The sequence below is a fragment of the Triplophysa rosa genome, linkage group LG19, assembly GCF_024868665.1.
Source record: "Triplophysa rosa linkage group LG19, Trosa_1v2, whole genome shotgun sequence".
NCBI classification, from domain to species: domain Eukaryota; kingdom Metazoa; phylum Chordata; class Actinopteri; order Cypriniformes; family Nemacheilidae; genus Triplophysa; species Triplophysa rosa.
The window spans coordinates 14891569-14917250 of NC_079908.1; the positions used below are offsets into that span (position 1 = coordinate 14891569).

General features: G+C 40.2%; 1 protein-coding gene across 9 annotated transcripts in view; it reads right to left on the reverse strand.

The window, feature by feature from the left end:
- Positions 1-25682, reverse strand: part of vav2 (vav 2 guanine nucleotide exchange factor) — a 146241-nt gene that overhangs the window by 98972 nt on the left and 21587 nt on the right. For all 9 annotated transcript variants that reach the window (XM_057360645.1, XM_057360643.1, XM_057360642.1 and 6 more), the window contains exon 2: positions 4655-4771. In XM_057360645.1, coding sequence (XP_057216628.1) covers positions 4655-4771 — 117 coding nt within the window. The remainder of the gene's footprint in view (positions 1-4654; positions 4772-25682) is intronic.

Sequence of the window (25682 nt, forward strand, 5' to 3'; positions counted from 1 at the left end):
AAAACACAGAGTAGCTTATTACATGTGCAGAGCTCTAGTGCTGACTAATACTTGATGTTTTACTTCATGTTGACATAATAGCCAGCAGTGATATTTTGAGAAGTAAAACAATTCATTCTGTGACAATAAACCCACCAGCCTCTATGAGTTTGATTCTGGCTTGCGACACTTCCCAAATCCTAATACAAATACAACTGTAATGTTTACGTGGTTCGAGACGTCTTAAGTAAAATGCACAACTTTCATCAAACACATGATGAGAATGTTAATTGTTTACATAATTGTCCCCGATGATAAACAACGCCTGGCAACCTCCCGGTTTAGCAGGTACCTCTATAATGAGGTAGGAAATAATGAGACAGGGCCAAAGTGAAGCAGGTACATCATTTCAATTATTCATAGCAGCAGAATTATCATCAAGAGTGAAACGTTTTGAATGAATAATTAAGTATGTTGGCAGCTTTATGTTAAAACATGCAGCCCTGCTTCTGATGGACAGCCATCGCTGGGGAACACAGTGTGACGGGGACGACATTTGCTTTGAGGAGAGGGAGAATTCCTTGCATTCTGGGACATTTGCTTTAATGAACCAAGTGGGGCAAAATGGCTTTCACTGCAACAATATCTATGGGCTATAAATGTTATAGTCTTAATTCACAACAGGGATGCTTTTGCAGATGGAAGAAAAACTTTCAGAAGCAGATTGATTGTGAAAAAGCAATTTTCAGCTAAAAGTACTTTATGGCCCAGGGTTAATCCTAAACCGAAGTAGTGGAACTGAATTGAAAACATTACAACCAACATTACAACAAAATATGCCTTCTATATGGAGATAAACGAATCGTGTTATTGGCCAGCAACCGAAAAACACATTCTCACTTGTCTGCAATCATTTAAAATCAATGTTTAAAGTAAATGTTTGTTTAGTAGCAGTAGACGTTTCATTCAACTAAACTGTATGAAGGGTCAAAGAGGCACTGATCTCAACACTGATGAAAAATAAAAGCAAGCTAGTCTGACACAAGACCTCAGCAAACCCTCAAATGCACCGCTGAAGCCTATTCCATTGTTTTAGCTGTCTCAGCTTGGCTCCACGGCGTTAAAACAGCAATTCATGTAACCACCAAAACCTTTACAGAGCCTATTCATTATTGTCACCATTGTTCCTTAGCAACTTTCTCAAAGCGGTGTGTTCGAGCGCAGGTATTTGAGCAGTGCTCTGCAGCAGCAGAGAATGCCTGGCAACCAGCTATTTTCAGACCCTGTTTAGAGAGGAAAAGAGAGGAGAGAAGAGAGCACAAGTACACTTTAACACAAAAATGTATGCAAGGGGAGAGAATAAACATGGCAGGTCAATGAACTGTAATCTTGCATTTAAACAAAAAAGCCCAGCACTGTTAACACTAGAAATAGTGTTTAAAAAAGAAAACCATAAACAGGTGAAATGAAAAGGGTTTGGTAGTTGACAAATAACATGGAAATTTTACAAAGTCAAGATTTTAGACTCAAATCTATGTACTGTATATACAGTATTATGCATAATTTAATCACAGTTATAAATATATTTGTGGAAGGTGTACCTCTAATGCAACATTATTTTCAACATAATATTGAATCATCATTTTTTAAGTTAAAGCCTTTAAATATGCGGCGTGGCAGGATGCTATAACAATAGCAAGAAAAAAACTGCATAATGCATATGGCTGTAGTAACAAAACTATAGGCATTATAACTTAAACAAAATAGGTCTTTGCTTTACAAAAAATAAGAAATCATACTGCAAATAACAAAATATTAAAGACTAAATCTGTGCACATGTGCAAAGAGTCTCACCCTTTGTTCTTATTTAATCTCTTGGAAAGAATATTTGACTCCCAGAGGTCTCTGAAGAGCCTCTCACTAACCCCAGTGGTGTCAATCATGAACCAGTTTCACTGATCCTGCCCCCGGTTGTAACCGACTGTTCATTTAAAGCACGCCCACACGAGCCCACTGGGAGGTTATCCAGTCTTCGAATAAAGACGAGGGATAATTATGACAACACTAAACAAGAGAGCGGGTCAATGCGATTTTGTAGAACAGCAATGTCCCAATCGTCTTTGTTCTTACCACCCAGTGTCAGATCAATTGAATGCAATCTAACAATGGATAATCAAAACCGTCCTCAACCTGTCTGATTCGCACATTGCAAATCAGTGAGCTATAAAAAGGTTGTGAACAGGTGGAGTGTCATCACGCTAATTGTCACAAAGACGTGAAGCCGAGTGATTGTGCTGTTCATTTAAATGATAACAACGGCATATTCAGATCCAATTAGGAGGCAAGAGTAAGACAGGAGCAGTTTGGTTTGAATGCCACATTAAACCCAAAGCGAACCCCAGAGATCTCTGTGGATATGAGTAATGATATCACGATGAATATGAAATGGTGAGGAGAATCCGGGTCCATCTGTGAGTGCGGTAAGGATGCGTCCCAGGGGCTGGTGGGTAGAGGAGGGTATGGAGAGTTGACAGGAGCGCTCTGGCAGAGTTTAGCGTGAGATGTGAGGTGTTGGGGTGAGCCATCTGTTTGAAAAGCAGCGAGATGTAGAAACGGAAGAAAGACAATTACCTGACGCATCAGGAGGGGCAGGTGTCTCTGTAGCTGCTCCGCCCAGGAAAGAGTAATGACGTGGTGATGAATCGAGAGCATGCGGTGCTAAAATGGTCACACTAAATGGACAGATTTGTGTTCCCTAGATAGTGAGTCTTCCCTATCTAATGCAAGAGATATTAGCAGTGAGATATTAGCAGTTTAAAGTAGCTTCCTCGTCTCAAGATAGCTGTGTGAGATGCCTTGCCCAGTAGGTATAGGTGCTAGAGATGGGAAACCTACATAAACTAGTCGATGGGTAGAATAAACTATATAAAACTCATTTATCTACAGTACAGCTCAATTATAATTTATAGCAACACACATAAACAATGCCAAACATAATCACCATCCTTGAAAAGGCTAAGGACACTTCCACCATCCCGCCAACTAGGACACTGAGGACTAAAGTTTGTCCACTCCAATCAAAGGCACCCTAAAATTGACAGGCCTGGGAGATATATAGCCACAGGGTGAAAGTTCAGTGATATTTATGCACTACTCAAAGATTAAAAAAGCTTTCTACCACGCAGCTCCACAGCCTGAAATGCATCCGTCTCTCTTCATTGAAAAGACGGTAGTTGATTTGCATGTATGGTGCATTGACATCGAGCTGCCGACTTCAATATATTATAATGTGCTGCTTGCCCTTAATGGAGAATCAATGGCGGGACAAGCCCGTCACCTTCGAGTCGACGCAAACGCAATTTACACATTGACATGTGGAGGGTGTGTGTGATTGATTCTGACTGCTCGAGGGTTTTAATATTGTTTTCCGTACGCTCATTGACTCTCACTCACTGTCTTCAACATTATCCATTAAAGCCCAACGTCTGGCAAAGGCTTAATCTCGCTGTCTATGCCCCTCCCTTCAAGATTTCCCAACACGTCTCGCCTCTCCTTTCGTTCCGGACCGCGTATGCTGATGAGGGGAAAGGTGCTAAACTGTAGTTAAGAGAAACAAAGCATTCGGGTTGAACCTGAACGCGTTGTCCCTGTAAATACTTCATGAAGTCCGATCAATTCATGCAACTAAAGCAATCAATATTAAAAAGGCTGACTTCTCTTCACTTTCATTAACAGTAACTTTTAAAAACCATAATGATGATAAAGAACCCAATGCCCCCCAATCTAAACAGTAAACATCAAGCTGAGTCTGCATGAAAATATGCCCAGAAACAGAATTATCAATGAGCTTCTATCATGGAGGTCAGCGCATCGACTTAACTGCCATAGTGATATAAAGATCAGGCTTTGGTTGTTCTTAAGGTTGTCACATTTTCTCCAATGCCTGGATGACTGAAAGGGCAAAGTCAGCATCACTGCGCTTACCCCGCTAGAGAAAATATCTGACGGAGCATTTGACAGCTTGAAATCAAGCGGGAATGCAGCAAATTGGATTTCAGACACTAGATACATCTGCCAGAATTTCTCATTTGTAAATGGATGCCTACATCTGTGTGTGTGGCAAACCAAAGGTAAAATAAAGTAAAAAAAAGTCAAATCTAAAAAAAGAGTGAACGCACACTCTCCTCTGACACCATATGCCCCTAAATCACTCAAAAAATATCAGCCATGTCAGGGGATAACTGTTCTCAATTCTTGGAAACGTACTTAAACACACACATGCAATCACAAACCATATAGCAACACAGATATGCATTGGCACACACAGGCACGCTTCTGATCCCGAGGTGTGTGACCATATGTGCAAGTGAATATTCAAACGCACAGCGGAGGAGATAAAACCGGGGGAAAGAAATCTCCAAAAGGCCAATGGAGCATTATACACGCTTTTATATTACCCTTGGCATTAATGGATTGCGTGCGTGTGTTTGCGTCTCTAAGTGGGTTGTGAGAAGTGGAACAAAGCTGGCACACAATAGACCCACTTATAGGTTAATATCTCCTAAAAGGGCACGTGTCATTAATGTCATTCAGCTGCTGAGAATTAAATGCGATGCTGTAAAATAGTGAATCGTCCCAGATAACCTGTGTGCTCAGCAAAACCGCTGTGCCTCACCTTCCCAAAGTCTCTCACATCAAACAGGTCGAAAGGATCAAACAGCTCGCTGTTCCTCAAGCCGAATTTGTCGTGGCACACTTTCAGGAACGTCCGGATATTCTTCAGGCACAGAAACTGGAAAAAAGGGAGACAAACAGATGTTTTGTTAAAATTTCTACCGGGCAAAAAGGAATATATTTATATTTATGCATTTGGCAGACGCTTTTATCCAAAGCGATCATTTGGTAATATTAACATTCAGATGTATTTAAAGTCTCACACGGACCTCACGTGTAAGGAGAGTAATCACACCTCATTTTTTTATACTGTGTGTGGAGCATATTTAATTTCCTGCAGCCCATTGACAGTCAGTTCATTTCCTTCTTCCTGTATCAGTGATTAAGCAAACAGTCATCACACACAGTGATTTGGATCCCCAGGCTTGGCTGAAGCAAAACAAGCCTTAAGATAAGCCAGTAAGAGCCAGACAAATCACCTCTGGCGTGATCTACCCGGGTCGCCATTCACCTACCAGTCTACCTTCCTTCTGGTCCTCAGGGTCTTTAAACAGAAACAAGATTAACTGCAAGTCTGTCTTCATTCCATAACTATTAACACGGCAAAAACATAAACATTTGTCATGTTTAATGTAAACATGACAAAAGCCTTGGCTCTCAACCCACCCTTTTTTCAGAGAATTCATTCATAAACATCCCTTGTAATGAGCATTTGTCTGTCATTATAGACTTGAGCTGGGTGAAACCAATACAACCGCATAAGCAGGCACAAAACAATAACAACTTTGTCATTGTTTTTATTCACCCGCCAAGTGTCACTGAATCATGTCCCATGTTTAATTCATGCCTCCGATATAATTCAATCACATGCACGGGTTCGTATTTCTATGGAGACTGTGGTGGAAACAAAACTCTACAAACTGCAAATACTAGTAGCTGTGTTTGCATCAGCACAGCCGGACTAATAACCATTCAGAAACAGAGGGGGATGCTATCCAGAAATATTACCGGCATGCCCCCATTATTCAGCAGGAATCACAACCCCTATTGTGAAAACACCACTAGCTGCTCTGTTTCTTGTGTAAAGCAGGACAACGGAGGCCTATTTGACACATTAACGCCAGTACAATGGAGATAACCACCCATAGAACACAACCCCGGATTTTAATTCACACAGCCCTGATGCCACTTGTAAAAGTATCCCAGAATAAGTGTTGTAAAATAACCCTAGACGTGTCAGTGTAGCTATGCTTTGTAGGTGACAACTACTTCATTTATTGTACGAGATAAAATCTTTATTGCTAAGAATGACTGACAACATGACGCCAAGATAAGAGATTTACAAGAAGAATGCAAAGGCAACAATAATCATATATCATTGGTACAAAAGGGTGTACCGCTCCAATTTACAGCTCTGAACATAGAGATGTTCACACGTGCTAGCACTACAACAATTTCTCTCTTTACACTTCTCTCTGAAGTTCTGAACCTTGAACCATGAAAACACGCTCAGCCTAATGGTTAGAGAGTCGGACTCGTGACCAGAAGGTTGCCTGTTCGATTCCCAGGGCCGGCGGGTAACGACTGAGGTGCCCTTTAGCAAGGCACCTTACCCCTACTTGCTCCCCAGGCGCTGCAGTGATAGCTGCCCACTGCTCCGGGTGTACGTGTGTTCACCACTTGCTGTGCATGTGTTCAATACTCTCTGGATGGGTTAAATGCAGAGGTCACATTTCGGATATGGGTCACCATATCTGACTAATAGGTCACTTTCACAAATACATAGGCTCTCTCTTTAAGCTAATCTGCTAGCTTACAGGAGCCGTGCAAGGTATCGCTTATGGCTGTGAGGCATCATAGCAGGGGTTCGAGTGTGCTCCTCCACCACAGGCTGTGTTTGCCGTTCTCTTTGCATTTAGATTCTAGGACTACATGGAAAGATCTAAGAAACAACTCTCTTGTAAAGGTAAAAGTGCGAAATGCTGAACACAGATGAATACCAAATAGCTGTCATACCCCAATGATCTCTCTGTCTTCACAGAATACTGTTGTAAACAGGGTTTACATTTACATTTATTTATTAGGCAGACACTTTCAGGCAAAGCAACTGACCAATGAACATAAATGCCAACAATAAATGTAGTGCACAGTGCTAAGTTTAAAGGACAATCATGAAGATGAGCTATAGTAAGTTTAAAAATAAAGCCAATGAACTAAATCGACAAAAATTAAAACCACGAAGGAAGGAATAAGCAGAAAAGAAATCAAGATGGAAAGAAAAGGAAAGATGAAGTTTAAAAGGACAGAGGAAGACCTTGGGGTATACTGCTGTGTCTGAAAAGGTTAGAAAAATAAACGCAGAAAAGAAGGTTTATGGAGCATAGGTCCCCATAGAGTCGCGAGGAGCACAGATCAATCCAGCCAGTGATTCGCTTCTAAAACATGAGAGTGTAAGTCAAAGAGTCAAACAATCTGTCAAGGAGTCAGACGCTTAAACAAGCCTTAAAGCGGTGACTCAAAAAGACAATCTGACGCAGAGAAGGCAGGCAGAGAAGCAGACAGCGGGACAGCATGAGTCTAGACTGCGGTCAGACAATCAGACAGCCCTCTGAGACATCCAGCGTATCTCTGGTATGAATCGGTACACACCTTCAGAGTGCAGTGGAGATAAAGGATGTTTGTTAGGACCTTCATCCTAACAAACAACAATCACATAGCTTTCTTGTAGCTCAACTGGTTGAGTTGATATTCTGGTAGAGTTGCGCATGCAACACCAAGATCAATTCAAAGTGAACACACATGCTAATTAAGTCATTTTGGATACATATAAAAAATGTATGAACATCTTAAGAGCCCGAGCGTTTCCAACAGGTGGCACTGGAGGAATAGATAAGTTTCTCAGGAGGGTGGAATCCAGGTATGAGAGCACTAGGAATCCAGCCATGAATTCACAATGAAAATATTCACAATAAAAACACAAGCCAGGCGATGGTTCAGAACCTGGCAAAGGGCCGAAACCAGACTCAGAGCAGAGAGGGGATGTAAGAAGAGACTGCCCTCAGGGACAGGCATGGCAGAGGCATTTTGTCAGTGCTCTGATCCTTTGTCTGAAAGGTCCCACTGGAGCGCTCTGCTCAGGACAGGTTGGGACAGAGAAGAAAGAGAATGAAAGGTATAAAGGGTAAAAGATGCCAGAGTCCACACGCAGCCTCCCAAACATATTGATAAACACACATGCACCTGACTGCTTTAGATATCCTTGGGTGAGACGCTGATTAGCTCAGATCTCCTTCAGGATTTCTGGGTCACACAGATGTTAAAGCCACGCTGGAGAAAAACCTGACTTTGACTAATTGGAGAGGCAGACACTAAATGAATAATGTATGACGGTATGCAAATGTTAATCTTATAGGATTATCCAAAAAACCCACTTTATCACAGAAGCCCCTCTATGTTAAGATTGAATCAAATGCTGCGCACCTCATAGGAACCCCATCTGCCTGTGTCAAAATCAAATAAGAATGCAGAAAAGAGTCCTGTCTGTCACGCAGAGAAAAAAATGTGTTCTCTGTGGAGACAGTTTTTATTTAAAGGAACAGTTCACCCAAAAATGAAAAATTTTTGATTTTTCACCTCATGTTTTTCCAAATTTCCATGCACAGGTTGACTACTTTTATGGCATTTTACAGACTTTAATTCCTGTATGCTCTGCTCCGCTCTCCATTCAGGGTTAGAAAGGCATACGGGTATATAATGAGACGATTATACATTTTGAACATTCCTTTAAAAATCGTCATACTTTCACACATTCAATGTAAATCCATTCAAAACCCCCATAACTACCCAGTCCATTGAAAAGAGCCAGTAGTCTACACAATCCACTGACAGCCATGGCTCTGACTCAGACAGGCTTTGTGAAAAGTGAAGCAGTGGTTACAAGAAATGTCTGAAAGATCCTCTGCCAGCTGAACCAGAAAACTCCTCTACTGAGGAACAAAGACCAGCCTTTCACGGATTAAGAAAAATGGCAAGCCTTTAAACTCAGTGGCTTTCATGAAATGGCCAGATAAAGGGAGTTTGCGGTGGCTGTGTATCAACATGTCCACTGTCAGGCCACTGGTACATAACTGTCAATGACTTGGTGAAGACAATAGAAGCCCATCAGTATCCCAGAGCACTATCTGGACTCTTCCATCCAGTTTCCCTTCACCTGAGTCCAGGGAGAAAAAATGGATGTCTGAAGGTCTGATCTGCTGGATATTGTAGAGACAAAAACAAAAGTCAAACTCTTATTATATCTGACCAGACCTCTCATTTGTTCCCCTAATTTTGAAAAAAATTGCAATGTTTCATTTTGGTCTGTAAGGGATTTATGAATAAGTGTGTTTTACTTTATTGTTTGTATTCTTATATTCAATCTTGTGCCTTTTGTTAGGCGTCCTGCATTGCTGGCAACCTGAGAGGTCCATTCAAATCAAAACTCCCACACTGTTAAAGTGCACTATGCATGGCTGCTCATCCTCAGAGCCTAAAGCTGCGTTCCCACCAAACGCGAATGATGCGTTAAGCGCGAGTGATTTACATGTTAAGTCAATTCAAAGACACTATAGGACATCCTGCGGCGCAATTCGCGCGAATTGAGCGTTTCGGCTGTTTGACGCGCGTAACTTGTGATTCGCACGAGTTGAAAAATCTGAACTTTGGTGAAAATTCGCACAGCGTTAACCAATCAGGAGCTTCCTCTAGTAGTGACGTGTTATGACGTAGCGAGCGGAGGCAGAAATCCGAAACAACAATGGCAGACAAAATCATCGTTGCTGTATGTGGATACCCGGAGCTGTACGATACATCTTACTTTTATCGAAACAGGAATAAAAAGAATCTTGCTTGGAAAAAGTGAGTGAGGAGGTCGGACAATCTGGTAAATTGTAAAAAACGATCTTTACTCAATTTGAGCTATATATATATATGAGACTGGAGCCGCCTGGCAGAAGCCCCTCCCATGACGCGAATTCGCATCTGTTCTGAAGTGAATGAAGCGAATTTTACGCTCGAGTAAACTCAAAATGTTCAAGCGTCCAACTACGCGCGAATAGCGCGATTCATTCGCAGTCGCGTTTGGTGGGAACGCTCAGTAAGAGTCTCATCTTTTCTATTCAACATTTTTTTCTGACGTTGGAGTGTGAAATAAAAAGTTTACTTTGATCCCAAAACTGGAGAAGGAAGCGGCAAGCCGCCACGCTCAGAAAGTGGCCAGTGATGCTTTAAACTCTGTATGACATCAGGGTTGTCCACATTTGAACTTCTGATTTTATTCTTTGTGCCTAACAATCACACAGAAACAGAGCTGTAGACACTGGACAAAGACCGTCTGAGTAATCTGTAGATTAAGTAGCCGGCAATCACATCAGACACAGAGCTGATGAATGTGGATAGAAGGGCTGCAGAGAATCACGGACTACAGTCGACCAATGGAAAGGTTATTTATAATGCCAGGACAGGGAGCTGCAGCCATTTACTGCAGTCCATCACCCTCTCCAAATGTTTCTAGTATTTGAGATTTTAGTCCCCAGTGTGGGATCTTCAAAGGCTTAATCCTGTTAAGAGAGAACATGCTAAGAGGCGAGACTGCATTTCTTAAAACAAACACTTCTGCTTAATACAAAACACTGAGTGGCATTAGAGTCGGACACGCTCATCTGAAATAATTGTACAAAGTGGCACTGCCAAACATTTTAGCGAAGCAAGTGTTCTGTAAACATGGTCTTGTACTTTCCTTGCTGTGCAGGCTGTTTTCTATTGCACAGCTTAAAAATGCATAATTAAATGGGAGGCGTGAATAGAAAACCACCACACTCCACCACATCTGTGCCATCAGCGACAGAAATCTCTTTAGGTGCAGTCAATCTAATTACAGGGATAAAATCACACGAAAGCCATGAAATGGTTTGAGAGAGCATGTCAGATTCATTTTGTGATGTCCGAAAAATAACGGCTACTTTCTGCAATGCCTATTATTTGTCCGTAAAAGCATAAGAACTATAGGGGGGAAATCCTTTTAAAATTGATGTAACTGTTTGTTTACTCAATACTTTTTAATCTATCTCTCACTCTCTCACTCTCTCACTCAGTCCATCCATCTTTAATGATTTTCACTAAGCTTGCCACTATGCACTCTGGGATTGCCATATCTGTCAAGGAAACATGCTGCTTTAGAATTTGGCTACAAGACAGCATAATGTTACTTTTTAGTTTTTACCATTCAGGGCAGTTTTTGTCCACAGTATGACACCATAAAATGCTATTTGGGTAGGTAGCTAACTTTCAGAAAAGAGCTCAAAACTCTTCTTTGCCCACCTCTTTTTCCAACTGTATTTTTGCAGCCGCCTACCTTTTCCTTACAACAATGGGCTATATGCATGCGTGACTTCCGCGTTTCACGTTCAGAACCCTCAGCAGTTTTCGGTTGGGGAGACTTAAAGCAGAGAGAAATGGAAAAAAATGAGAAAATAGTTCAATTTAGCAGATGCTGTACATTGCGGCACACAGCAGTGATATATAGAAGTGCTGTTCTACCATATTTGAAATAATACTTTCATAAATTAACATTTCGTTATAACATTCAAATTCGGTAGAAAAGCACTTCTATACCACTGCTGTGTGCCGCAATGTACAGCATCTGCTAAATTGAACTATTTTCTCATTTTTCCATTTCTCTCTGCTTTAAGTCTCCCCAAACGGAAACTGATGAGGGTTCTGAACGTGAAACGCGGAAGTCACACATGCATATAGCCCATTGTTTTTATCCTTCCACCCTCCTGACTCCTCCCAAAATCCAATTTCCATTTTATCCCATTTTGTAATCCTGGGGGCTAGCTCAGTGCTTGTGCCAAGGGACCATGCTTCAAATGTGTTTACCATTATCATTTTCAATTAAAAATCAAAAACATGTAGCAAGACGTGTGTTCACTGTAAAAAAAAATAAACTCAACTCAACTCCATTTGACTGTCTGACTTCTTTCCTCTTCAGAAAAATAAAAAAGTGCTTGAGCAGAACAGTCAGTGTGAGGAGCATTTGACACAGCTCATGTCTTCTGAGTGCAGCTGTTGGCTCTCAGCACTTAGCTGCCATTATCTCAGAGCTAGCTAATGTCATTAACATAGAAAATGGCCTCTTAATCACTCCACTGATTCTGTGGCTTCTGTACATGTCATCATTTAAATAATCATTTTCACAGCCCGGGCTAAATCACTCAATCACCAGAGACAGCATCTATACAACCTTACAAACAGCTTACTTGCAGCTGATTTGCAACCTTACAAATAGCTTACATGCACATTTTATATTTAAACGTAGAATGAATCTTGCATTCTGTTTTAGACAGTATTCTTAAAAGTAAGTAATATATCACGTTGATGTCAGTGCATTTAAAGTCCCAGTGAAACAAAAAATTACAATTCTTATTTTCTCATGAAATATTGCAGTATTTATAGTAGGGTTGTCACGGTACCATAAACATGTCTTACGATACTATACCAGCTGAAGTATCTCGATACCAAGTAGTATCACGATGCTGTGCCATATAATTCAAATCTATGCAAAAAACACAGATTTAGATTAAACATTTTGTATTTACTATAGTAAACTGTATTATACTTTGCACTAGAATATGTTGTTGTATTAACTGTAGTAATTGGATAAATTGTAGCAAATACATTTACATTTAGTCATTTGTAAATACTATAAATACTGTAGTATACTTAAATATTTACTATGATAAGACTCAAAAACACTAGTATCTATGAGTTTTAGTAGTTTACTGTAGTAAATACTAAAGTACACTAGATCATTTTTTACGTAGGAACTAATTCAAATGTTGGACAAATTTAATTGATACAGCAGTCTTTATTAAGGGAAATATTAGGCTTACTTTAAATGCAGAACTAAAACGGGCAGTAGGTGGCGTCAATTTTCCACTGAGTTAGTGAATCTGTTCAAATCGCCAATTTGAATTATTAACTCGTCCGAGACATTCAAAGCACACATTCATTTTGGAGATAAACACCGCAAAAAGGCAGATGTAAGTGTTCAAATAAATATTAATGCGCATATGCAACATTAACTACGGTACTACCGTTACAAAAATAGATAGGCATCGCGGGTATTTTGAAGCTTTAGCATCGCGATGCTACCGTAGCACCGGTACACCGTGCAACCCTAATTTATAGTAAATAGCTTATCAATGTGGGTCGTTTTCTTTTTAAAATTCATGTACTCTCATAATGTTCAGTTAAAATCAGAAAATGCACTTCCGCCCTGAAATGACTATCCATCTCAAATGACGTAAATTAGACGACTTGGCCGGAGCATCCGTTAACTCCTCCCCTTCAACTGTCAGTCTGCTGCCAGCTTCATTTCGAATTCAATGCAACAGCTGTTTTTACACATCCAATTGATTCGCAGTGAAAAACACAAGCCACGCCCACTAATTTTCTCCTTTGAAATTCCATTTCACTCGGAAATGTGTCAGAATACAGAAAGTAAAAACGATCGCAACTTCTGGTTCACGGGGACTTTAATGTGCAGTAACAGCATATTTTTCAGTTTGTGAAGCTAAAAAGCCCAGAGGGAAAGATTATCTTATCTTTCTTTCCAGATCCATTTTTACTGTGCTAAATATTTCAACCATTAACAACACTGAAATCTAGAAGCTTTTCTTCATTCCACTAATTTCAGGCGTATGTGTGGGTGTTTTAACTTCATAGCACTTGCCTAAGTTTTTGGATGTTCTTTGCAGTATTGAGTCATTCTGGCTCATCCAGTGAACACTATTTTGAAAAAGCATTTGACTCATTTATATTTAATCCAGACAAGCACAAAAGCAAACTTGGATAATTAACAAAAAATGCACTAAAACACATTAAAAACAGGCAACTTTCTAAATAAAAAAGAATAATAAACCATACATTGATTTATCTCTGCTATTTCAAAATTCATAATCCCAGTATTCTCCCAATTCAATATGTTTAAGTCACACTTCCTATTTACAGATGCAGTGGAATTTAATTCGAGAGCTTTTCGGCAGTGTTGATTTAGCAGGAGGAGATAACAGCAGCAAAGGGAAGGACTGCACAATGGGTCCTGAGACACCTCACACCAGTGCAAGTTTCTCTCTGCGTGGCAACAACAGCAACACACAAACACTATCTCCAAAAACCCGCTAAGTATAATTCATATATACTCAGTATAATTTAATTAACTCTTGATAAATCATTGACATTCTTCAGTAATAACAAGCAAATCTGGGTAGTTTGGAGCAAAGCCGGATTGTGCAGGGGAAGACTGGGAGGAAAAAGAGTGTGAGAGAAAAAGAGGGCTTTGTCAGGGGATATGGATGAGAGTAGCATGAGCTATCAGGATCAAAAGGGAGCTCCCTAACACTGATCTCACTGGAAAAGAACAGGAGGTGGGGAAAAGAAGGAATCATAGCCTCGCTTCGGTTTATGCTCAGCGGATGTGGATGCGCTTTCATCAGCAGGCTGCAGATCAAGCCAGGGGCTGGTGAGTATGGGTCTGCAGAGGATCAGAGCTGCAGCCACACACACAGACCCAGACAGAGAGCCCGGAGCCCAGGAGGGGATGCCGGCCTCACTGTCTTTTTTTTAGCACCACAGCTCAAATAAGCAAGCAGCCAGACTAAAAGAGAATGTTTTAATGTGGAAGGCTGTGATTGAAAGGCATGATAAGAGATGGAAATGCTAATGATTCTGAGTGACTTGGCGACGCAGTGTTTAACTTAAGTGCAAATCCTGCATTTGTAAGCACGCAAGACAAGCGAGATCCAAATATTCCCCACAGTACAAGACAAGTTTGATCTATGTGGCATATCTAAAACGGGTACACACCCTCCACAAAAAAAGAAACACCGCAACAGGGTACACGAAACAACCTCAAAATATGAGACGAGAGATCACGTGAGATGAGAGATACGCACTCTAGCATGCCGTAAAGCTTTAAAGCGGATGATCAGTTTTCATCCTCTGGTGACACTGGGAGGCATATTGTGCATATGGGACAAATTTAAGGGTCGTGCCTTGAGATGGTGTGTGTGAATTTATCTGCGATGAGCAGTCACGCAGATGCAAGACTGACACAGCCGGCAGTACTCTGATGTGCCTTAAAAAGAGGAAAAGCATGGGGGAAAAGAAAGAAAAAGATGTCATTCTGGATTTAGCCTAGTTTCCAACATGCCCATTCATTTCAAAGCAGATGGTTAAAAAAGGGATGAAAAAGCTTTGCTTAAGCCAGAGCAACCCAGAGCTGAGAGACAAACAGTCAAAAGTGAGCTTTAGAAAAGACAAACACGTGATCTGTGCTGATAAGGATTTTAGCTGAATCATTTTAGTCCTACATTGTTATTAGGCAGTATTGTATTGGTTGATGTAGGCAAAGGACGATGGGTGGGACAAATACCTTCCTAGGCTAAAAAGAGAAGGGAGAAGGAGAGGAAAATACATGAGGGGCAATATCACAATATTTGAACCGGCCTGGACAAACCATGTAAACTCCCCTATCCTAATCCACATAGTGAGATCACTCCATAGACAGCTGGGACAATGGCAACACAGATAAAGGAAACTCGTATCCCATTCACACGTCCTTTTCATTCAGCAGAAGGCCGATTTCCAGCATTTGCCAAAAGCAGCAGACAAAATAAAAATAACAGACAGCCTTTAGCCAACTAGAAGTGCCCATCCTCTTGTTCGTTTCATGCACAATGATGTACTTATAGTTAACCTAAAAATAAAACACAACCTGAATAACTTCCTTTGTTCTGTGGAACGCAAGGGTGGTAGTAAGCAGAATTTGCATGCTGCACTCTTAAAAATAAAGGTGCTTCACGATGCCATAGAAGAACCTTTTTAGTCTAAATGGTTCTATAAAGAACGTTTAACATCTGAAGAACCTTTCTGTCTCACAAAAGGTTCTTTGTGGCGAAAAACAATTCTTCAGATTTAAAAAAGGGAAGAAAGAGATGGTCCCTTAAAGAACCTTTGAGCGCTTTTCCACCATTGCGCCAAATCGTTGTCGTTGTTTAATCGCTCCAATCCGTGCCGATCCATGCCAGCCGGTACGTAAATGGTTTCATTTTCCACCGCAGGGCTGATAACAGGATTTTTTAGAATGTAAACACAAACACGTCACACGCTGCCTTGGTAACACAAGAGACTGAGCTATAACACCTCAGCCAGCATTCATTAGCACGATTAGAAAATTCTGAGCCGAGAACAGTTTGTAATAGTGCCGTGGAAACCAGGCTCACGTGGAAACATGACCGTAACCGTTTCAGACTGTGGTTAGAACTGTTCGGCGCGATGGTGGAAAAGTGCTCTTTGACTGAATGGTTCTTTGTGGAACCAAAAATGGTTCTTCTATGGCATCGCTGTGAAAAACCTTTTAAGCACCTTTATTTTTAAAAGTGTGCTCATTCACACAAATGCTAAGAAATTCCAACAAAAAGGCAACGTGTGATTTGTAATTAAGTCTTCTGAACCCAAATACTTGGAATAATTACAAGTTACATGGTATACTTTTACAGTGCTGTTGACAGCATCACTTCTTTTTTTTTAAATGTATCCTTTTGTGAAGAAAATAAAAGGGGTTTGATGATCGTGAGCATCACCATCATGTTTTTAAGCAATGACAGTATCTGTAATAGATTCATGACACTATTATATGGTGACACCATTGAAAAGTTGCAGAAACTCCATCAGTCCTATATATACTAATTGCACAATAGTACCACTCATGTGGAGATAAATAAAAAATTTCATTATGCTCAAATTCATCTGGAGTGACAAAAGGATTTGAAAAGTAGGAATACAGTGGTTCCCTGTTCTTCCCTTTCAAATCTATCACCAGCTATAAGTGCCAAGTGTCATTTGTTTGGGCTGTGAATGTAACATTACTTGAACATGGATTATCTTGTTCTCAACAGTCTAACACACTGTTATGCAGCTTAATGGAATATTAGATCAATGTGAACAAAGAACAGGCAAGCAAATTACTTTCTTTATTATGTCCCATCAGAACTGCAGTGTAATTCAAAGTAGAGATCTTTATATATGCACATAAATATGGGTTTGTATGGCCGTATGCTATACTGTTTATTGTTGAAGCCATTTTTACACCTACACTTTGAAATGTGAAAAAAAGACAAAAAATCTCAACAGTCCATAGAACGCATCTTTTATTTTTCTAGCCCCAACATGTAGGGATTCTTTCAACAAAGCAAACACAAGACACAGCCAATAAAATCACTGCATGGTGCAGCATTATCCCGAGCGTTAGATGATCTAATCTGCTATACCTCTAGCCCTTTTCTTTGGGTCGCTGCCATTACTCACGCTTTAAGATCAACAATAAACCTTGAAAAATTCAAGCCCCGAGGTGTTGCTATTGCTGGAAACGCCATTTCTGACACAACAATATAGCTGATGGCAAATAGCGTCATTTCGCTTTAAATGATAAAAATATAGGTTCCTCTCACTGCAGTCAAGCCAGTGAAAGGAGCTGGATCCGCTCATCATATAATTGACCTGTTTTATTACAGCGTATGTGGGAATGCCCCGGGAGAGCCTATAAATATACTGGGCCACACTGGAAAACTCACCTCCGCTGGTTTGCGGTCTTTCCTCCGAAGCGAAATTCTAATGCGAGCTGTCTGATATTTATCTGCATTTTGCATGAGTCGCAAAGCCTCTGATGATTTACCATGCGTCACCGCCGCAATAAGACACTTTCCCCTATGCCTTAACCGAACAAAGGTTTGCAATTCTTCACTGATATCCCTGTCTGATGACATCATCTCCGCATGAATCCCACAAAAACAAATCTTATCTACAGACATAAAGGTGTGTCACTGCAACTTTTTTATCATTTATCCTTACACCAATGAGATGAAATATTAGCCACGCTTCCTGCTCAGAATAAAATAAGATGAGCGTTCATGCTTGCCACAGCTCCAGGCAACAGAAGATATCAGATTTAAAACAAATGGCCCATTTATATCTATTTAAACAGGCACCTTGCTGAATCAGAGAAATATTAACGCTAAAAGGTGCTTCAAAAGATGTCTATCTGAGCTATTCCAACAGCCCCTGCCAGACCATTCAACCAATGACCAGAACCATGCCTAGTGCTGCTAGTTTAAATCCCAGTTCTGTCCAGTTTAAAATTATAGTATAGGACCAAACTCGCCATCTCAGCACTGCACTTCTAGGTGAGAACAGCGGAGACAACCCTTCTGAAGTGTCCTGACATTTACAGGGCATGAATAATACAGCGAATGACTTTCAGCAAGCCTTTGGAGGCTTTACACCATTTCAAAGGACATCCAAGTGACTTTTTCCAGTCTGAATTTCAAAGAGATGTAAACAGCAGCAGGCCAATAATGTTATTAATGCAGAGATTAATATGGTTTCCTGTCATACTTCTAGAAAAGTAGGCCTACTAGAAAAAAATCCTACAAAAGTAGAAGTGCACAGATAGTCAATTATATCTGACTGAGGTCGCAATAAACGTAAATATAACATTTACAGTTAGCCTACACTGGATTTGCACTGGTAATGACTTCTTTGTGGTACAGCCATAAATATTTGGAAATAGGCAACATCCAAATTTTAAGATATACATCCTTATATACGTCACATAACTATCTATGTTGAGTTAAAAAAATCAGGTAACACTTTATTTTACAGTGCCCTTGTTATTTACTACAGTATTTACTATAAATTTTGCATAATTACAATTCTAATTCTAACTGTATAGTAAATGCGGTACTTAAATACTGTATATATTTACACTCTAACTCAAGATATGTAAAATAAAGTGTAACCAAAAATCCCTCTATTTGTTCATTACTCAATCTAATCAATCACACAAAGGCATCCTACTGTTCTATAACAAATTAGCCATTCAAAAATATCCTGCAATCACGAAAAGAATGGAAAGGCCTCCATCATTAAAAATCATTTCCCTCCAATATCTGTGCTTCCCATGAGCAGACGAGGAAAATAATTGATGTGGTACTCAGTTTTTGTTGGGATTTTGGCACCCGAGCATGCTTCATTTAACGGCCAATAACAGATAGTTAAGTTCTTATTGTACTGGTTAATTAAGTACATTTTTACAGATTAATTGTTATTCGTGTGGCAAGTTGAAACAAGGGGGGTGGGGTGGTTGGCGGGGAGACAATGTACCTCACTATAACTATTCATCACCCCCCGGCGAATATTACAGTAATGAGGCAGGAATGGAACGCTGTGGGATCTGAGGGAGACGACGTCTGACGTGCAACACAGCAGGGAAGGAAATCGAGAAGGTATTCGCTTGCAATTCCGTGTATCCCGACACTGCATTCCAGGTAGCATCCCAAAACCGTACTGTTCAATTAGCACTTTAGAAGCATGTGTTCAGGAGGCTGTGTTGAGGTTCCCCATTAGAGATGTTTGAGATTCAATTCATGCTCAGCGAAGCTCTGTGAATAAAACAAGAAGTGTAGGACCAGCCACAGTTTTAAAAAAGATTAATCTATTTGGTATCCTGCCCTAAACTGATCTATTGACTGGCAGGCAGATGGAGTGTTTGAATCTACTGAGAATGACACGATACACAAATGAATGGAAGGGTTAGTTCTTTGTTACACTTAATATTCATTTCAGCTCATCGCTACTGATAACAGGCCCGAGTGTTCAGAGGGAACACGCACAGCATGAGAGGCACACTGTAAACCCAAACAGTATAACTAACTTATAATGGAAAGTACCTGGTACTCAAAATGTGCCAAAAAGTTGAACTAACTAATATTTTTGAGTTCATTCAACCTCTATCAGAGATTTAAGTTAACAGTAAATATTTTTTTGAGTTTTTACAACTATGCTAAAGTTTAGAGCTTAGGGGACTTTAAAAAATAGATGCAACCCTACTCTAATATTTTAATTTCAAACATATGCCCTCTAGTGTTGGTTTTTACCTAAATGTGACATAATCGCTGAACGTGCACCACTCAGACGCTTTCACTCAGATACCCAGAGTCCCAGACGTTCGCACTCGCAGGGCACGGCAGTTGGATTCGACATCAGTCCAAAATATGCAAGTCGTGGCCTAATGGTTAGAGACTCGGACTTGTAACCCAAACGTCGTCGGTTCGAGCCTCAGTACCAGCAGGTATTGTAGGTGGGGGGTAGTCAAGGATTAGCGCTCTCCTCCACCTTCAATACCACGGCTGAGGTGAGACCCTTGAGTAAGGCACCGATCCCCCGAACTGCTCCCCGGGCGCCACAGCAATGGCTGCTCACTGCTCTGGGTGTGTGTTCATGGTGTGTGTGTGCACTTGGATGGGTTAAATGCAGAGCACTAATTCTGAGTATGGAATACCATACTTGGCCACACGTCACTTCACTTTCACAGCTGTTTAAAATAATGTTGCAGAAAGTTGTCAGTACTCAAAACTTTGAGTTGCATTAAATTAAGATGAAACAAACACTAAATATATATTTTGATTTAAATTAATGTTTATTTAAAATTTACAGTTACTCAAATAACTAGCTATATGCTCACTGATGATATTTAAGTTTGCAAACTCAAAATAGAGGCAATCAGTTGCCTCAAATGTTTTGAGTTAGTAGAACTTATCCGGGTTTACAGTGCAGCTTGATTACTAAAATATTAGCTCTGCAAACTTTCACTTGAAAGGCACAGTCATCTAAAGCAGGAGACATTTGGTACACTTTAAGACTTGTGTGTTTTAATCTTTAATTAGTGAAAATCTGCAGCTTGTGTTTTATGTAGGTCACAAATAAGATCTCATCATTTTTGCTTTCAATGTGACAGTTTTATAAGTCACCAAAGAGCTGCAGGCCTGAGTTGATACAGATGCTTATCATTTACAGATTTAATTAAGTAATAGGCAACTTTATCTAAAATACATTAGCAATCAAAGGTTTGGACACAGCTAAAAAGCTTAAATGTTTGAACTTAGATTTAGATACCTATTTAAATTGTGTTTATGCATACATAAAAAAATAAAACTGCATTTGACCAGAGAATCAAGCGCAAAAACAGCCAAAATTGCCCAGCATAAATTATGACATTTTCAAAATGGTTGGAAATACATCTCATCTCAAGTTGGTTAAGAGAATGCCCAGACTGTACCAAGCTGAAGCAGTGATAATAATATTCTACTTTATTTCTCCATCACAACTTCTTTTTTTTACATATATGTCGCACATTATGTGAAAAAAATGGTCTGTGCTAAGACTGTAACAAATGCTTTCACATATAGGAGCGACATCCTATTGGCTCAAAACGAAAAATGCCACGTTCGTCACCGGAACTTATGAAAGCAAGCATCAGTGCATGCACAGCCTGAGGAAGCTAGACATTAATGTCAATAGCGCTGTCAAAATGGATATTTTTCTAAAACAAACGCATCGATTCGCATCAGAAGACCTTGGTTAAGACCACAGAGCCGTGTCGAGCCGTTCTTTGATTGATGGATGTACTTTTTGGACCTTCAAAAAGTCAACTACCATCCACTCCCATTCTATCGCTTGGAAGTAAAATGATACTTGGGATTACAACAATGACTGCATTGTTCTTCCAGAAGAAAATCATATTCGTTTAGGATGCCTTGAGGTTGAGTAATTTAACATTGGGAAATTTTGAATTTTGCCTGAAATATCGCTTTATATAGCTAAGTGTCCAAACTATTCACTGAAAGTAGGTAACTTAACTTCATTTAGCATATGAAAACGAAAATGTCTCCAACCGGATGCTCTCATAGAAAGCTCAAGACGTTTAAGCCTGCTTTTATAGTGTAAAGTTTAGTCCTGTAATGATCGAGGTTGTGCAGCATGTTCTGCTCCCACGTTCAGTCAGACAAGCACGTTTGAGTGTTGTTTACCTCCGCTGTGGGCTGAAAGCACTGCCTGGTAACAATATGTGCCTTCCTCCCTCCCCGAGCTCAAATATCTGGCTGGTGGCAGCGCTTTAACAAACAGAGTTTGAGAGTTATCAGCTCCAGTTATCAGTCCGTCACACTGTGCTGGGAAGATAAATCTAGGCAATTAACATTTAAATTGCTGTGTGCACGGCCGTGACACTCACACAATTTTTACCACCTTCTCTCTCTCTCACTCACTCAGTGGTGTGGTTTTAAATGCAGTGAAAGCCAGGTATCTTTATGTGTACACCATGTCACTGTGGTCACACAAAGATTCCCGCCAGCCTAAACCAATGATCCACCACCTTTACCTCTTTCTCAGTGGTCCTGAACGCTAATAGAAAGACAACAGTCTGACCACAGTTCTGGGGTTAAATTGGCTGTAAAGATCTCTCTTTTTCTCAGTTTTCCTTACAGTGCCATTTAGAACAAAAAAAATGTCTGCAATATTGGTGTCTATTCATGGCTTAAAAATCCTTTCTATAATATGACAGACAACATTAATAAGCTCTTAATACATCTCAAATCTTCGCAGCAGGAGAGTGATGACTCAACAGAACCCACTCTGGGTTGAGTCAGCGTTAAACGCTTGCAAGCGAACTGCCGAGTGCTTTCGCAATCACCGGCGAGTCTTAAACACACCAGGAATTAAATGCAAAAGTAACAGATGAGAGGTTAACCACCAGAACACTTAATTATTCAACCAACAATTACAGAACTGTTTCAAGCAAGCGCCTGCACAGCAGGAGTGTTCTGCTTTCCAATCTGATATCAATAACCAGCCCGAGGACTCTAAAACTAGAGCCTGTCGTTGTGTGATCAATACTCCATTGATTGAGTTTAGAATTAGTATTGTGAGCTGTTTCATGCCTGAAGTTGTTCAGTGTTCCAGAGCACTGGTTGATTTGTGTTGAGAAATCTACAGAGTATCGATGAGGTCTGTTTGCAGGCTTGACTTCTCTATCTTTACCTTAAACCACAGCAATTAAACACACATTCACTCGCTTCTCATCCAATAATGATGTCTGGGAGAATTGTCAGGCTTACTGGGAAGAGTGCATGAGACTAATAATAAGTTCACAAGTTCACCCAACAGAAATAGAGTCCGTACAGTAGTGGCCAAATGTGATGCCCAAAGACTGACACCTTCACCCTGTATTCAAGCATATTATTAAAGATGAATTAGAAATTTTGCATGCATGTTGCATGAACCTGGGGGGTCTTTAAAAATAAATATTGTGCAAATATGCCATCCAGACATCACTTTTGGCCCCTATTATACATAAGAAAAAACAGTAGGGGTGTGCCATATCATACCGTCCACGATAACACCGGAGTTTTTACAAGATGAAAAAAGTGTCATATCGCAAATCTCGCAATATCAATGATATAGCGACGCAATGACGCAAGACGCATTTATGTTCCCTAGCGCGCACAACAACACCTGTCTGAGAGGAACGGCAGCATCATGTCAGCCTCCGAGGACGATTTAGTGCCTAAAAAGGGAGCTACTTCAATAGTATGGAAGTGGTTTAGTTACAAGAGGTCAGACCTCCAACAAAGCACAATATTTTGCAAAATTTAAGAAAACTGTTACCGCTAAAGTTGGTAACACAACTAACTTGTTTCACCACTTGAAGCAAAATAACACCGTCGAGTACAACCAGTCTATAAAGGTACTCACGGAGGAGGCACTAGCAGCTGGTGATGTGCTGCCCAGAAGTAAACAGGTGACTCAACCGAGCATCGCTGACTTGCTAGTTGCACTCCATATGACAGGAAGAGTAAACGGTGGATGGAAATTACTACCTAGTGTCACTACTAGGAACGTCCCGAGCCGATCGCAAAGATCAGGATCGGGGGCCGATCAAGGCATTTTTAACCTGATCGGCTTTATTTTGCACGACCATTTCCGATCACCTCTGCCATCACGCAAGTTTCGTAAATGAGAGCGCGAGCTGTGACAGACAGCTGTGTCTGCAGTGTGGAAATGTGCAGTGGAACAGCCGCTTACACCGCGAGCATTCCGCAAGGCGTTAGCAACGGAGCTTCGTTCAATAATAACAATTTAATACCAAAAAAGTGGACGGATTACAGCGAGTTCACTCAGCTCTGTGACGCTGTGATAGAGAACACAGGTTAGCGTCTGATTTCTTCCTTCATACAGTGCTCTACCGGAGCTTTACAACTAACTTAATGACAGATGAGAAGCATTAGAGGCTGTCCGCTAAAACGGCAGAGAGGCTGATTTCCCTTTATTTCAAAGTGAAAGTTCAAAGATATCGATGTGAGTACCAAAGAGTGAACTTGAAGTATTGTGTTGCGTGTTTTAGTTTTGAGGCAGAGTCAAATGAAGCTCTGTTATTCTGTCTCCTCATGAGGACAAACTCCTGTTCAGCTGCAATAAAAGCATTTAAACAATACTTCATTGATAAAGAAGGCCATTTTAATGTTTAATATAATCCTGCTATTTGAATTAGTTGAAAAGATGAATTCTGTAATTATGTTTGCGGCAATATGTTAGGCTATCATTTATAGAATGCTGAACTGTTAAATAGTAATATTTCAATAACCTTAATATACCTGCAGCGTACACCTAGCACTAGGAAAATACAAGTATCGGGTCGGGACTGGGATCGGCAGATACTCAAAATAAAATGACTCGGATAGGGGGCACAAAAAGTGTACTTTTGCACTATAAAAAATAATTTTGCACTACAATTCTGCTGCTGAGTCTGACACCTTATGATAAAAGGATGGAAAATGGCCTTTATTTTGTTTGCACTAATAAACAGTGTTGCCTGCAAGCTGCAATCACCAATAAAGCATTGTTCCATATTATTCCCTATATTGTCATAAATATAATTACCGCAAATAACCTTGAAATACCGTGATATAAATTCGAAGCTATATCGCCCACCCCTACAAAACAGGTTATTTCCCATGCAAAAGCATATGCACACTGATAGTGATTGTACTATTGCTTCACAGGTGCAATGCAAAGCGATTTATTTTAAGCACATGCACATTCATGTTTGACACTGACCACAGTTTGAGTAAACGTATAGTCAAACTAGGGCTATTTAAACCTCAACACAAACCACACTGCTAGTCTTTTTAGAGCAAAAGCATAACCACTTTGCATGTTCACTGCACTTTGTTAATATAATAACAGCCTTGTCGACGAGCTTGAATCCGGTTGCAATGCGTAAGAAAAACGGTTCATGTTTATGATGTATTTGGAATTTAAAATATTTACAAACACGTTTTTTGCTTATGCATGCCACATTTACACTTTCAAAAGAATTATGGTAAACACAGTCAATACGACAGCTTAGCACATTTGAAGTCAAGACTGTTTACAGACATTAAAACGTTTGTGCTATATTGGCAGCTAGTATGCAAAGCTGGAGACTGGCATGAAGCACAATAGTGCCTGTGATTGTGTGCAGAACTAGGTGAAGCAAAACTGAAGAGGGAAGTCAGGTGCGGTTATAACAGTTTTAGAATAATAGCTTCTCCATATGGGGAAACCCATCTTAACTGAAGCAAGACTTTGTGCTTTGAATGGAGACTTTTATTACAAACAGTTCTGATGTAATCCAAACGTTAATTTTTGTAGCAACTGGTCAAATCAGTAATAGTAAGCAATGTCCAATTCTTTCATGTCCAATTCTTTATACCGCTCCAGAGAGGCAGGCCTTCCTCAGAGACCTCTATCAATGGAGGGCATTGGTGGATTAAAACTGAGAGAGGGGTTTTGGGTTTAAATCCAAAACTAGTAACAGATTTTCTTCTTCCCCAGAGTCCTTTCTGACAGGCTTTGTAACTAAGGAACAGTAACTGCATCACAGTTACACGGTCAAATAATGTAAATTCTTAAAACAGAATATGGTCTACACAGCCCACCTAAGCACTTCACCAGACAACGTATAGGTGCATTCTGCCAAACCCTATTTGTAAAACCACTGCAGTAAAAGCTTTATTATTAAAAAAAATAAAGTACATACAAGCAAGGGAAAA